Source organism: Mauremys reevesii, linkage group 2 (assembly GCF_016161935.1).
Source record: "Mauremys reevesii isolate NIE-2019 linkage group 2, ASM1616193v1, whole genome shotgun sequence".
NCBI lineage: Eukaryota > Metazoa > Chordata > Testudines > Geoemydidae > Mauremys > Mauremys reevesii.
In genome coordinates this window covers 221,230,264-221,245,781 of record NC_052624.1, presented here as the reverse complement: position 1 = coordinate 221,245,781, position 15,518 = coordinate 221,230,264, and the positions used below count along the sequence as shown (strand labels likewise).

The 15,518-nt window shown below is 41.1% G+C and overlaps 1 protein-coding gene across 3 annotated transcripts in view; it reads right to left on the bottom strand.

Annotated features, from left to right (window-relative positions):
- TGS1 (trimethylguanosine synthase 1) overlaps window positions 1-15,518 on the bottom strand; it is a 45,641-nt gene that overhangs the window by 6,112 nt on the left and 24,011 nt on the right. For 2 of the 3 annotated variants that reach the window (XM_039527542.1, XM_039527543.1), the window contains exons 9-12: window positions 15,006-15,188; window positions 13,830-13,973; window positions 9,566-9,782; window positions 7,551-7,629 (exon numbers count right to left, since the gene is read on the bottom strand). In XM_039527542.1, the coding sequence (XP_039383476.1) occupies window positions 7,551-7,629; window positions 9,566-9,782; window positions 13,830-13,973; window positions 15,006-15,188 (623 nt within the window). The remainder of the gene's footprint in view (window positions 1-7,550; window positions 7,630-9,565; window positions 9,783-13,829; window positions 13,974-15,005; window positions 15,189-15,518) is intronic. The other variant, XM_039527544.1, reaches the window with a different exon arrangement.

The window sequence follows — 15,518 nt, the reverse complement described above, 5'->3', positions numbered from 1 at the left end:
TTCTTCTGTAGTATTCAACTAATATGCTGTACTAAAAAAAAAAAAAAAAAAAAAAGCAGCTGAAGAGAAGAATTTTTGATGAATATTTTTGTGGCAACTAACAGGAAAAGACCTTTCCTCTTAATTAAAAAAAAAAAAAAAAGCTTCAGTTTATGGAAGCCAAAGTTCTGTTAAAATATCATTGGGAAGCCACTGATATAGAAATTAAACTAGACTCTCGCTTCATGCTTAAAAGCAAAAGTCCACCCCGCTCTTGATGAATATTTTACACCACTATTTTTTAGTTACTTCAGTATTTACTGATAAACTGCTGGTGCAAATATCTTACAATGTAAATAGTGAACAGCAAGTTAAAAAGCTTCAGAAGATCTTTAGTGGACAATATGAATCATCAGCACAAAGGCAACATACCTGACACCCTTCAGAACCCCAGGAAAGAGTTACATTCTGGCCTCCCAATTTAACGTATACGCATTTTCCCTCTGAAACCACGTTTACTCAATTTACAGAGAGATTTGTCTCTGTCTCGAACCCACTTTGATTCTCAAATTAGTTTTTACTAGTCCTTTTTGTATGAACAATACAAGACATTTTATCTGTAGTTACTATGGACAGGTTTTAACAATATCACTATATCCTGTATTGCCTAGTCTTAATATATCAAATAGAAGCTCAATACTATCTTGATTGATTTGGCTTATTAGAATAATATAAAGGTGAAAGGCCTCATCTGAAAATTTGTGCATCCTGCTGCTTTTGCAAGAGAACAAGCCACCTAATTTTATTTTTTCAAACCAAATAAGAAGCCTCTCGGGATGTAGAAGAATCACTCTAATCTTTGCAAAAACTTTCATGAAAAATATGTTTCTAGACCTAACACGATTGATCATAATGTCAATCACTTACAGAGTGTAACTCCACATAATTCACCACCTAATTATTATATATTATTTGTATTAACATAGCACCCAGGGGCCCCAATTATAGATCAAGACCCCCTTTGTGCTAGGTACTGTACAAACATGGAACAAAAAGATACTCTCTGCTCCATATGGCTTAATATCAAAATCTATTTTAAGTGAAAATATTTGAGTAATAACACTGGGAGATCTAGGCCTGTTCTGCACTACAAAGTTAGGTCGATGCAAGTCACCTTGTGTCAATATATTTATGCATGTGTCTATGTTCAAAATTTGCCTCTGGCTGACATAACCATCCCATAACAGAGAGACAGTGAAAGCACCTCCCTGAGCAGCACAGAGCCAAGGTCAACCTACTTTGGTCAACGCAGTGTGAGTGTAGAATCTGCATTATTTAAAGCAGTAAAAGCAGCAAAGAGTCCTGTGGCACCTTATAGACTAACAGACTTATTGGATCATGAGCTTTTGTGGGTGAATACCCACTTTGTCGGATCTCAAAGCCAGTTAAGACTGACTTGATGGTGAGACAGAGTGCTGAGATGTGATAGGTGGGTCAGCACTCTGATCACTGTGGTCTGAATTGGTTTCCCCAGTAATGGCTGATTGAATAAATAGCTAATCAGCAGGAGAGGCTAAGGAGGTAAGGAACTAATTAGACCTCGCTAAAGCCAAGAAGGAAGTGTTATGTGGCGGGAGGAGGACCTGGCTAGTTGAGTCTAGAATGAAGGCACTCCTTAGACAGAGGGAGACCTCCTCTCCTTTTAGGGCCCTAGCAAAGAAGGGCTGAAAGAAGCAGAGGTTAAAACTGTTATGTTGCACTGTACTGGGGCTGGTGAATGGGTTTAGAACAAAATGCTGCCAACATACAAGAAGAAAGTGGGTCTGAGCAGTTTCTGGGGCATCAGGACAGAGCGTAGCTCTGTCACAGATGGGCAAAATCCACTTACTTCATTATTCCCTTCTAGACTGTAAGTTTTTCTCTGAAGATAGTGAAAGCTGGAGAGATGTTAAAGGAAACTACAGAGGGACCAAGGAGACCATAGAAGGAATGGGAGGGCACGAGGAGTTGCCAAGGAAGTAAGGAATTACAGCTAGATGTGGAAAATATCTGGATAAACTGACTTTCTATACAGCTTAAAAGATAGCAAAGCTACACAAAGTTATTTGGGAAAATGGCTTTTGTATGGAAAATCTATCTGTGGCTTAACCTTTATGGAGGATTATACATACTCATCCTTACAATCCTAACAGACGCATGCTGAGAAATCTTATCTCCTATCTATCAGCTAAAGAGCTCGAATAGAGAGCTCTGTGAAGCAATGTAATGGTTTAACATAAATCAGCATTTGTACACTGCTTTGAGGCTACCTTCACCCTCACCCTTTGTAACAAAGAAGGCCAAAATGAGAAATCATTATTACTAATGCTTTCTGAAAAGAATCCTGCTCCCTCTCTCACCCCTGTAAAATTTTCATTGGGGGTGGGGGAGAAGAAGAGAACCACTGTTGAAAAGAATCAGTGCAGATTACTTTAGAAGGCCAATGAAAGTTTGCTTGTTGGGAATAACAAGGGTGCTTTCATGGTTGCTAACCCAATTGTCATTAGTCTTGATAGTTAAAGATTGCAAATCACCTTTGCTGAAATAATGCAGAGTTGGTTGAATAAAATCCAATGATAGGGAGACAATTTACAGCAGGTTAATTACTGTATGCTGAGACCAAGATTTTCCAAAGGGACTAGTGATTTTGGGTACCCAATTTGAAACACCTTAAAGCAGTGATTCTCAGACCTATTTGATCATTCCTCCCTTCTTTGTGTCTGTAGTAGTTTACACCCTCCCTCCCCCACCATATAAGTACATATACAGATAAACAAAAAATCAACATGCAACTCTCACTAAATATTAAGAACAGTAAGGCATTGATTTAAACAGAGCCAACGATCCATTGTAACAAGAGGAAGAGCAAAACTGTGATTGTGGTCAATGCTTACAATTAAATGTGCTCACTACATCCTAGCAAACGGATTAATGTATAGATGGTAACAACTTTGTATAATGCTGTGCAAGCTTAATAGAAATCCATCAAAATGCACAGCCCCATCTAGAGTCAAATGCACAGCACCATCTGAGGACCTGATATGTCTGGACGAATCAGCTTTGCTAATTATTCATTGCTTTGGATAAAATGTGCACAGTACATTTCCCGCCCCGGGTAACACTTCTCATGCCCTCCCCCCCCAAATATATTCTGTGTCACCCCCTCCCCGGGGTGGGGGCAGGGGCACAGTTGGAGAACCTTTGCCTTAAAGGGACCCAATTTTCAGAAGGTGAACGCTTAGCACTTTCTGAAAATCAGATTTCAAGATCTCAATCTAAGCACCCAAAAACAGAGGCTCCCAAAAATAGATACTCTTGCAAAATTTGACCCAAATGATTTTAACCTGTGAAAACTGTTTACTGGACTAAGGGCACTTTGTAACAGTTGTTTTTAATTGTTTTACAATTGCATGCCCTATTTACAGAACTGAAAACAGACCGGGTTAGGAAATAAGGATAATTCATGGTAACACATATTATAAACGGTCTTTTTACAAAAAGAAAAAAAAAAAGTAAATATTCACTCATAACTACTAACTTTGAATGCAAATTGATGATTTTTAAAATTAAAAATAGGATACTCAAGTGCTCAGAATACAGTATCATGGAAGCTAATTAACCAGAGTCAGAGTGGCTAGCGAAATTCCAAATTTCAGAAGCTTCTTGGTAATTAGCCCCCAACAACACTGGTAAAAAAATCATATTAAGTTGATACTTGAATTGGAAAACCAATTTTACCACCTGTGGGTGATTGGCACTAGGTGTTCTCCCGTCGTTTTATTAAGCTATTCCAATTCTTTCTTTTTGCCAGGTTAAAAATCCTACACAGTTTTAATCAGAGGTGTCACATGCAGGATTTCAGTAGAATATATGAGGAGGGCCACTCCACAAAACCAATTTCATTTTTGCCATTTAATGATAGAATAGATGTCTCAGAGTTAACTTTTGTGTTGTTTAAAATAACACTGGACAGAAACCTCATGAATGTGTCATGTTAGGACCTAACCGTGATAAGTTCTCCTTATAAGGCTATGTCTACATTACGCACCTTTTAGCAACACAGCTGTGCTGCTAGAAGTTGCACAGTGTAGCCACTCTTTTGTTAGCAAAATTTTTGTCGTTCAGGGTGTGTACATTTTTTTCATACCCCTGAACGACAAAAGTTTAGTGATGAAAGCATCCAGTGTAGATGAAGCCTAAGGCCTGGTCTACACTACGCGTTTAAACCGGTTTTAGGAGCGTAAAACCGATTTAACGCCACAACCGTCCACACTAGGAGGCACCTTATATCGATTTTAATGGCTCTTTAAACCGGTTTCTGTACTCCTCCCTAACGAGAGGAGTAACGCTAGTATCGGTATTACCATATCGGATTAGGGTTAGTGTGGCCGCTGATCGACGGTATTGGCCTCCGGGCGGTATCCCACAGTGCACCAGTGACCGCTCTGGACAGCATTCTGAACTCGGATGCAGTGGCCAGGTAGACAGGAAAAGCCCCGCGAACTTTTGAATATTTCCTGTTTGCCCAGCGTGGAGCTCCGATCAGCACGGGTGGTGATGCAGTTAAAAATCAAAATAAAGAAAGAGCTCCCGCATGGATGATGCGGACGTGATCGCTGTAAGGGCAGGCAAATCTGTTCTATCAGTGCTCCGTTACAGAAGACGACATTCAAAATCATTTTTTAAATATCTCCAGACAGATGCCATAGCAGGGACTCAGCGCACTGCTGCGTGACAAGCGTAACGGAAAGCCAAAGAATCAAATGGACGCTCATGGACTGGAGGACTCAAGCTATCCCACAGTTCCTGCAGTCTCTGAAAAGCATTTGCATTCTTGGCTGAGCTCCAAATGCTTCTAGGGTCAAAAACAGTGTCCGCGGTGGGTCAGGGCATAGCTCGGTAATTTACGCACCCCCCCCCCACCCCCAGAAGTGAAAGGGAAAACAATCCTCTCTTGACTCTTTTACATGTCACCCTATCTTTACTGAATGCTGCAGATAGACGCGATGGTGCAGCACTCAACACCAACATCCTTGCTCCCCCCACGCTATGGCTGGCTGATGGTACAAAATGACTGGTATCTGTCCTCGTCATCAGCCTATTGGCACATGGGGCAGTGCAAAAGGACTGGCAACCATGATGACCAGAATCTGTTAGGTCAATCAAGGGTGCCTGGTCCTAATTTTTCCTGGTAGATGGTGCAATATGGCTGATAACCATCATCGTCATAGCAACAGGGGGCTGAGCTCCATCAGCCCCCACCCTTCATGTGTAAAGAAAAGATTCAAGTGCCCCTGAACTAGCAGGGGGATGCTGGGCTCCTCTCCTACACACTCCTTACTGTCCTGTCTGGACTATCATAGCAGCTGGAGGCTGCCTTCCACTCATATCTCACTAAAGTCACTGTGTCTTATTCCTGCATTCTTTATTACTTCATCACACAAGTGGGGGGACAATGCTATGGTAGCCCAGGAAGGCTGAGGGAAGAACGGAATCAACAGGTGGGGTTGTTGCAGGAGCACCCCCTGTGAATAGAATACAGCTCATAATTTCTGCAGGATCTGACACAGAGCAGCTGTGCTCTCTGATACAGTGGTTCTCTAGTACACTTGCCCATATTCTAGGCAGGACTGATTCTATTTTTAGATACCAAAAAGGAGGGATTGACTCAGGGAGTCATTCCCAATTTTTTTGTGCCCTGGCTAAGAGCAGCCAGGGGCACTTATGACAGCAGCAAATGGAACAGTGCAAAAGGACTGGTAGCCACGATCATCTTATTACCAATTTATGGTATGGTAGATGGTACAATATGGCTGATAACCATCTCTGCTATCATGCAAAAGCAAAAGCATGCTGCTGTGTAGCGCTGCTGAATCGCCTCTGTGAGCGGCATCTAGTACACATACGGTGACAGTCACAAAAGGCGAAACAGGCTCCATGATTGCCATGCTATGGCATATTCCAGGGCAATCCAGGTAAAAAAAGGCATGAAATGCTTGTCTGCCGTTGCTTTCCCAGCGGAAGGAGTGACTGACGACATTTACCCAGAACCACCCGCGACAATGATTTTTGCCGCATCAGGCACTGGGATCCCAACCCGGAAATTCAAAGGGGCGGGGGAGGCTGCGGGAACTATGGGATAGCTACGGAGTAGCTACCCACAGTGCAATGCTCCAGAAATCGACGCTAGCCTCGGACCGTGGACGCACACCACCGATTTAATGTGTTTAGTGTGGCCGCGCACACTCGATTTTATACAATCTGTTTTGTTAAACCGGTTTATGTAAATTCGGAATAATCCCGTAGTGTAGACGTACCCTAAGAGTCAGATCATATATGGGTGTACTAGAAAGAACATCTCCTCCAACCTAGGTCAAACTCTTAGCAAAGGTATTAACAATCTGAGAGAAAGGAAAACAGGTCAATATTACTCCTGGGGGAATTCTGTGCATCTGCGGATGCGCAGAATTCATCTGTCTCGCATAATTTTGTATTTTCCTGCATAAAAAACATTTTGCCTAAGAAGTGCTGCAGTTCCATCTTTTGCCCACCAGGCGGTGTTCATGCCAGCTGTTTTAGTGCCATAGTGGCCTCTGGTGGGTAAAAGGCAGAACTGCAGCACTTCTTAGGCAAAATGTATTTCATGTGGGAAAATACAAAATTCTATGCCCAGTGCTACAGAATTCCCCCAGGAGCAGAATTCATCACAGCACCCTACCCACAGATCCAAGTTAGGACAGAGTGGGGCACACAAGGCTGCTGGGTGGGTCACAGACTGGGATTCAGAATGCCAAGTGTGTGTGTGGGGGTGGGGGGACGACGACGACAGACTGGAGCATTGGCTCAGGAGTAGTGGGGTGACAGCATTAAGCCTGGGGACGGGGGAGGGGAGCAAACATGCCTGACTGAAGGGGAGAGGCTTGGGGTCAGCCAGGGTCTGTATGGGGCGGCTTCCTAACATTCTAACAATCCTATCTCCTCCCCCACCCCAAAGAAAAACCTCTCACCCACACCCAACACCCTCCATCTAGTCATTTATATTCATGAGCTGCCTATATGTGAACAAGCAATTGTATAGGTAACTAATGTCAGCTCCGCTGATATTCTAGAGCCCAAAAACATTGTTTATTTTGTATTTTCTTCAGCTTTATGTACTGAAAATCTGAATACTGAGCTTTGTTATTCAACAACTCTCCTCAAGTCCATCGCTGGTTAAAGACACATGCTATAACCAGTTTGATTGATATGAAGATGCATTAGTTACGCACCCTGCCAGAAACATAGGAGTTTGGAGGAGAGCGGCACACAAAATTGAGAGAGTAACGTATTGTTGTTCTAGAATGCAGTAAGGAAAAACAAACTGATATGAGTTATTCACTATCCAGTTTCCCAATATGTTAAGATACGCTGTAAAGGTAAAAGTTATTAACTATAGTCCTCTACTACAACAACTGATTCATTTGAATAAGGTTAAAAGATAAATTTATATCAGCAAAGTTGCTTCTGAAAGCTGCTTGTGAATGATAACTTACCTGGTCAATGTCAGCATTGCGTGGCAGGAAATACACAATGTTGTTTGTGATCTTCTGGGACAGCTTGAAAATTTCAAATGTAGAGGCCAGTAAAGGAAAAAAAAGCTTGACATGGGTTCATTTGCTATGTTAGAATATCCCCCATCTAGTGATTAAAGACTTATTCTTCTAATTAGTCTATTGGTGCTACACATTAGAACTCTTTTGAAATGTCAGACCTAGCACTACCAAAATGGATAAACTCCTCACATTCCATAAATTTGCCCAGATGTTATGAAGTGTTTCATGTGTCAGAGTTTCACTAAAATTGTTTCTTACAATGAATATAGTACCTGTTAAAACTGTCACACATTTTTCATTTGCTGGCTTTTTCTATCCCATATTCTGGCTTGATCCTTCTAATTAATCACACATATATAAAAGATTAATTGAAAGTTATACACACACACATATTCATTATCAAGTTACCAAGAGGCCACCAGGTTGCTACAAAATATCAATACAGAAATGATCCAGTAACAATAAGACTGTTTTGTGGTATTGATTGGCTTCCTAGGATACAGGCATCTACTACGTTTTAGACAGTCTGGAAAAAGATTCTAAGTAACTAGGATGTACTATTCATAAAACGATAAGAAAATAGGTAACTAACTCTGAAACACAGCCCATGTGTTTTTGTAGGTAATTTCTTGACTTAGGGAAAGTTTGTCTGGTTACATGAATTTATATTTTTATATGAAATATTTTAACACACTGGAAAGGAGCTCAAGAGTATTAGATGAATGTTTTATAAATAATTTATAACATTTTTCCCATTTAGTAGAAATTCTAGCTTTTAAAACATTTTTTTCAATTTTGAACAAAATATCTTAAGTATATATGTACAGTTTATTTATATTTAATTAAAGATTGCCTGTATTTTTAAAAATCTGGCTATCATATCATCTAATGAACATGCAGATAATTAGGGTACCATGTTTGTTTGGGAGCTTTTTACTAGAATTTAGAAAGCTGATATATTTCTGTAGCTCACAGATGGGTCTTATCACATGCTTTATGTATTACTGCCTACATGAAAAAAAAGTTTTCTTGTTTGTCAAAAAGCTACCAAAAAATTAGCAGTTGTTCCAAATTCAAGTCCCAGCCTGATATCGAAACAAAGCAAAATATTAAGAATATCTTGGTTTTATCATCAGCATGACAAATGCCATTAATAGTGATGCACCGATTTAAAGACCTACCATAGTCTCATTAATTTTTTTGAAATAGAAGTCTGCTTTGCAGCCAACTTTGCCTACTCTCGCCCACTCCAGTTTTTTTAAGTATATTTGCATGGAAAAAAAAGGCAACAGTTGTTTAGGAGTCTTCATATGTTCCTGATGCTTAGTCCTCGTTTGAATTCTTAAGGCCAAATCTTCTGGAGAAAAAGGAGAAAAAATCTGTCCCATAATCCTCTGGTTGCAACACCACAACTGATTAATGTGAAGATGATCATGTCACATAAGATTGTGGCCTCAAGAAAGAAAAGAGAGGCAGGAAACATATGAAAAATCCTAAGCAACAAGATCATGTTTTCAAACAAATATACTTCATAGTTTTTTTTTTAATTGAAAGAAGAAAAATCAAAAGCGATATCAACAATTGTTTTTGATAATTTTTGGAGACACGAGATCTAAACCCATCGCACACCGATCTTGAAGGTAGATGCTCCTGAGCATTAACTCCAGCTCTAACACTACTCTCTGCATGGGCAAGTCACTAAGGACCAAGTTTCGTAAGTGTGTCCACTAATTCTGAGCACCTCAATTTTGGGGTATCCAACATCACACATCTAAGGCCTGATTTTCAAGAGTGCTGTGCACCTGCAATTCCAAATCAAGTTCAAATGAGCCCAAAGTATCAACAGAACAAAACAGAATCAAAGAATCACACATTGTTTTATCCTGCTAAAAGAAGTGAAGCTCTTGTTAATGTGTGAGAGCTATTGCTGTGAACATATGACTTTGAAAGGATATCCATCAGGTGATATCATTGTTCTAACATCAAAGATTTCTGCTGTGGCATAGTCAGGACCCCCCCACGGAGGGCTGAGGAACACAACATCTGATTTTATATGAGAAGCCAGCAACATGAAGTCTCCACATATGAAGTCTATCTGATCAGCTACTCCATACACTTCTGCATTATTGCGGGCAAGACTGATCTTAACAGGGTCAATATCAATCGCAATCACTGAAAATAAGGTGAAAGGAAAAAGAATTAACACTATGAAACACAAGCTGACAAAGCCATTGGGCAGATGTCCATACTGCAAAACAAGATGTTCCTTTGATTAAGGTGCTATACTGTAGTTCTCTGAGGTGCATAACGCATTTATAAACCCACTAATTTTGTGTTCCCATTCGGGACTTCTATAACTTCTGTAATATACCAATAGCCAATTATCTCAATCTTGTTGCTAAAGCACACCAAGCTATATTTCCTCAAAGGGGCAAATTCTTACTCTCCAACACTGCAAAGCAGAGATTCCCAGATGCTGCAGAAACAGTAGAGTGTCATACTGCATGAAGGAGGGAAAGCAGGTGAGATCTGGGAAAGCTGGCTGTGGTTGTACATACCCTGCATGCTGTGAAGCACCGTTCTGCAATGACTCCCTGTGCATCCCTGAGCTGGGGTATTTGGAACTGTGCATCTGCTACTATGTTGATCTACCCACTCAACATTGGGCTGGAGCCCTGGTAGGTAATGCATTCTGGGAGGGCAAAGACTCCTTTCCTTGACATCAGCAGAACCCCCTAGGATACATGGCTCAAACTCCTTGGCTGGCAGCTGATCTCACCCCAAGAATAAATGAAAGACAGGCTGCAAGAGATGACACTAATCAATAACTCTTCTGAAAAGTAAACTGAAACTATGTGCACCTGGTACAGCAAGAGAGCTGTTATGATACAGTATAAACATTTACACAAAACTCAGTCACAAAATATAAAGGAAATAACTAAGTTTAGATGAAAAGAATAGTTACAGAAATAACTGAATGTGAACTGCCAAATTTAGCAGAGATCACATCATCACCTGCCTTCCCCAGAAAATATTCAGCACTAGAATATGAATCTATTTTACACCCATGAATGTTTAGAGAGAGATTCCATGGAGCACAATATTTAGTATTATATGTTTTCACTGAAGAAGTTGCTTTCACTCCATTAGTGCAGTAGCAATAAATTATCCATGTAAAAATACGCTTAGTTTAGATTAACATTACTTTGCAGCAACTGACTCAGCTGCACCAGCATGTGCTCCCATTATTGGCAGTATTTTATAGATCACATGTAATGTGCTTATAAGAGCCGTACAATTGCATACTGCATAGTTGTCATGGAAAAAAGAAGCTGTAAGCTGTTCTTCTGACACACACACTGCTGATTAGCTTAACTTTCTGTGCCTCACCAGAATCAGATCAACTGAATAAAAAAAAACCTAAAAGATTCTTGGGGACTGTGGGATTATTAAACCTGATAAATGATTTCTTGAGAAAAACTATTCTTGGGAACATCTCTTATACACTGTTTTTCTTAACCTCTTGGAGTGAAGAGCATTTTCCTCCCAAATTCTTTTCATCTCTTTTTTGGTAGGGAAGACTAGATGGCACTTTTCTCAGAGCCAGTCAATCATGCCCCTTAGGGTATGTCTACACTACCAGATTAGTTCGATTTAACTTAATTCGAATTTGTGGAATCGACCTTACAAAGTCAAATTTGTGTGTCCACACTAAGGACACTAATTCGACTTTGTGAGTCCACACTAATGGGGAAAGCGTCGACATTGGAAGCGGTGCACTGTGGGAAGCTATCCCACAGTTCCCGCAGTCCCCGCTGCCCATTTGAATTCTGGGATTTCCCCACAATGCATGCTGGGGGGAAAAATGTGTCGAGGGTGGTCTTGGGTAACTGTCATCATCCAACGTGCTTTCGGACGTCTCAAGGGGAGATGGAGACGCTTACTGACTCGCTCGGATCTCAGCGAAACCAATATCCCCATTGTTATTGCAGCTTGCTGTATGCTCCACAATCTCTGTGAGAGCAAGGGGGAGACCTTTATGGCGGGATGGGAGGCTGAGGCAAATCACCTGGCTGCTGATTACGCTCAGCCAGACAGCCGTGCAATTAGAAGAGCCCAGCGGGAAGCGCTGTGCATCCGGGAGGCTTTGAAAGCTAGGTTCCTCAGGGAGCAGGGTAACCTGTGACTGTTCAGTTTCTTTATAGAGAAGCTGAACCTGCCCCTGCTTCAGTTACTGTTGACTTTCTTCTGCAGTTACATACCCCGTTCACCACGTTTCCCCCCTTCCAACACACGTTTAAAAATAAAGTTAATGGAACATTGTTAATTAACAACGTTTTCTTTATTAATGAATTTGCGTTAAAGGGTTGAAACAGGGACGCAGACTGTGGTGGGTAGGGTGTGCAGTGATGTTAACACCGCTTCTACACTTGAGGAATGATAGGCTCCTGCTCCTAGAGCGGTCTGCAGTGCCGGACTGGTTGTTTCAACGGAGCCTGCCATTCCTCCTTTTTGGGACTCTGTGTGCGGGGGCAACGTGACCTTGTGGCGGGGGAGGATTCCCCTGCTGCGTGGCTCTGTGGTCCGGGACAAGGACCGCTGCATAAGTTCTGTAACCGCCCTCCCATGCCACAAAGTCACGTACCCCCCACCCACACAGAACATGGAAAACACCTCCCAGACCGACCAGGGTGCCTACTGACTGCACTGTGTGTGTGACCTGCTGTTGATCCTGCCCCCGTGTCTGTACTCTGGTAAAGGTGACTGTCCTATGCAAGAGCAGCAAAGAATCCTGTGGCACCTTATAGACTAACAGACGTTTTGCAGCATGAGCTTTCGTGGGTGAATACCCACTTCTTCAGATGCAAGTGGGTATTCATCTGCATCTGAAGAAGTGGGTATTCACCCACGAAAGCTCATGCTGCAAAACGTCTGTTAGTCTATAAGGTGCCACAGGATTCTTTGCTGCTTTTACAGATCCAGACTAACACGGCTACCCCTCTGATACTTGTCCTATGCAATTAACAACCCCCTTCCCCCTCCCTTCACAGACAGTCTTCTGTAGAAAAACTTGACAGAAATAGTAATTAACAGAAAACTACTTTTAATAATCAACTACACAGTTAGGGGATGAAACTGAGATTGGGGCTTCGGTGAGCCAGGAAGGGAAGGACTTCTCAACATTTAGGGAATGAGAGCCTTCTTGTATTTGTGCACTCTGCAGGGGTGCAGTGACAGTTTTCACGGCCCCTGTCGCCCCTCCTTCTTGTTACTTTGGGTGAGGGGGGGTTGGGACTTTGTGGCGGGGGAGGGCAGTTGCAGATACAGTGCAGGGGGGCTCTGTCCTCCTGCCTGTGGTCCTGCAGAACATCCACAAGGCGCCGGAGTGTGTCAAATTTTCCCTGGGCATTTCCTGCGTGGCTGGTCAGAACATCCGTCCAAACATAGCCTAATTCGACATACCCATGTCGAATTTAGCGCTACTCCCCTCGTCGGGGAGGAGTACAGAATTCGAACTAAAGAGCCCTCTAGGTCGAACTAATTAGCTTCCTGGTGTGGACGGGTGCACGGTTAAGTCGAATTAATGCTGCTAAATTCGACAAACTCCTAGTGTAGACCAGGCCTTAGTTACTCATAGGTATTGTCCCAGGAAATCTATTACAAGCTGGACCTAACTTCCACAGCAAATTCTTTAGATTCTGCACCACTCTGATGTGGGAGACTGGAAATTTTGCAGCAGCTTCATTCAAATTAAAAATTAAGGGTCTTCATTAATTTGTAGTATTCATTTTTATTTTAATCAGTACTGTAGCCCCTGTGTTATTTATTTGTATATTAAATTATCCCAGCCCAATCCCTACAGAGCTATGGGAGTCTACTTGGGATTGGGATATACACATCATAAAGATTAGCTATTTTACTAAAACACGTGATAAATAAAATAACTTTGAATAATGCAACAAGTGATCATCTTTGGCTAAAATAAATTGATTAAAATATGTATGGCAGAAATACAAGAGCAGCCCTGTTTTTTTTTCAAATATATAAACAAAAAGGTTGACATGCTTATGCTGGAGTAAAAAAATTCATCAATAGTACATATTGCAGTAGAACATAATGAATAAGGTAAAACACATGTAGAAAGTCTGTATCAAGACTACTGGCAGAGAGACCAGGGGATGGGGTGGGGAAATCACTATATACAAACAGGATGATTACCTCTTTTTGATGCCAAGGCAAACTGAATAGCATTTCCTCCAACTCCACAGAACGCATCCACTACTATATCACAGTTGAAGGACTGCCTGACACGGCTTGCAATATGCTTAGCAATCTTCTCAGGTGTAACAGAAAACCAACCCTCTGATGGAGGCAGTGTGGGAAGGGATGGAAAGAAAATTAGTCAATTGTTTCCAAAATCAATCATTCAAAAGAACTAAACAGAATCTGAACATTAAATTAAGCTCAGCAACTTTGGCACCATGCATTTTACTAGGGAATTATAGGATTGATCCTGTAAGGTTCTGAATACTAATTCGATACAGCAGTTTACTTTAAGTCTAGGGGTAGTCCCACTTAAGTCAGCCTACTCATGTAATTACAGCTAAACATGTACTTCAGTACTAGACTGAGCCAAAGTGCTCAGCACCTTGTAGGATCAAGCCCTACAATACTGTGATGAAAAAATAATGGTTTGTACTTAAGTCACAACACCACCATTCTTTTACAAACAAATATACAGCAGATCCGGAATTTATGTTAAAATTAAAACAGAGCTGAAGTAAAATGGCAGAGAAGACAGAATATGGTTTTTTATAACTGAAGTTCTGTATGCCTAATATTTCTCCTTATATTTACATGGGGACTGCTTGAAAATGGGGGCTGCTTGAAGTAAGATGATAAAAGAACCACAAGAAGTTGTTATACAATCACTAGCCTTTCTGCAAATCTATGACTTTTTCCCTTGGAGAACCCATACAGATCTATGTAAAGCTGTATTTTAGCAACTGACTAAATTTAGAGCATTTAATATGCAAACATGACATGTAATCAGCATATTTCAACACTGGAAGTTTATTTGGCCATATACAGATTACACCTTTTGCCATCTGATTTCTGAAGACCACTGCTGACAAAATATAATCAAACAGAATATGTAATTACAGGCAGCAAAGTTTTCAGAAAAGATCAGGTCTGACATATGTGGCAGATCCTCAGCAGAGATCAACATAGCTCTATTGAAATCAATGAGCTATGCTGATCTGCACTAAATCACTATAAATTTTTTCATAAATTATTATTCACTTCTGCTTTGTTGTTTCTTATCAGATGATGAAAGTTCAGGGTTAAATAGCTTTACACTGCAATGTTTGCATGCTCCAGCTAATAGCATACCTCTATCTAATTTAATCCCCTCATCAAACCGAGAAAACAGTCTGTAACGCTGTGCCCAGTATTTGGCCAGCTCAGGATCAGCAGCAATCTCAGCAGGTAAAGATGGTGGTGTGGTTCTGTTCTTTTTTTTCTTCTTGTTTTTCTTCTTTTGGGTATTTCTTCTTTCAGTTGGTTCAGCTACAACTGAAAACACCAAATTACAAAGTTTAGCATCATTACAGAAATCCTTCATTTCAAGGGTGCGGACTGTAGCATGTAAGTAATATATGGCAACAATTATAATGCCCTATCTAAGCATACTGCTGGATTACATATGCGGTCATTTGCAGGATTCTGCAGGTTGGTGACCTGAGCTAGAGACGCTCATGGTTATGTTTGTGCAGGCTGCAGTGTTCCACACCAAATTTCCAGTACAGATATAGCTAGGCCACAAACCCATTATTAAGACTGAAAGGGGAATACCGATGAAGCGTCTTGTGGTGGATTTGGATTGGCAGGACAAAGGGAAGAGAA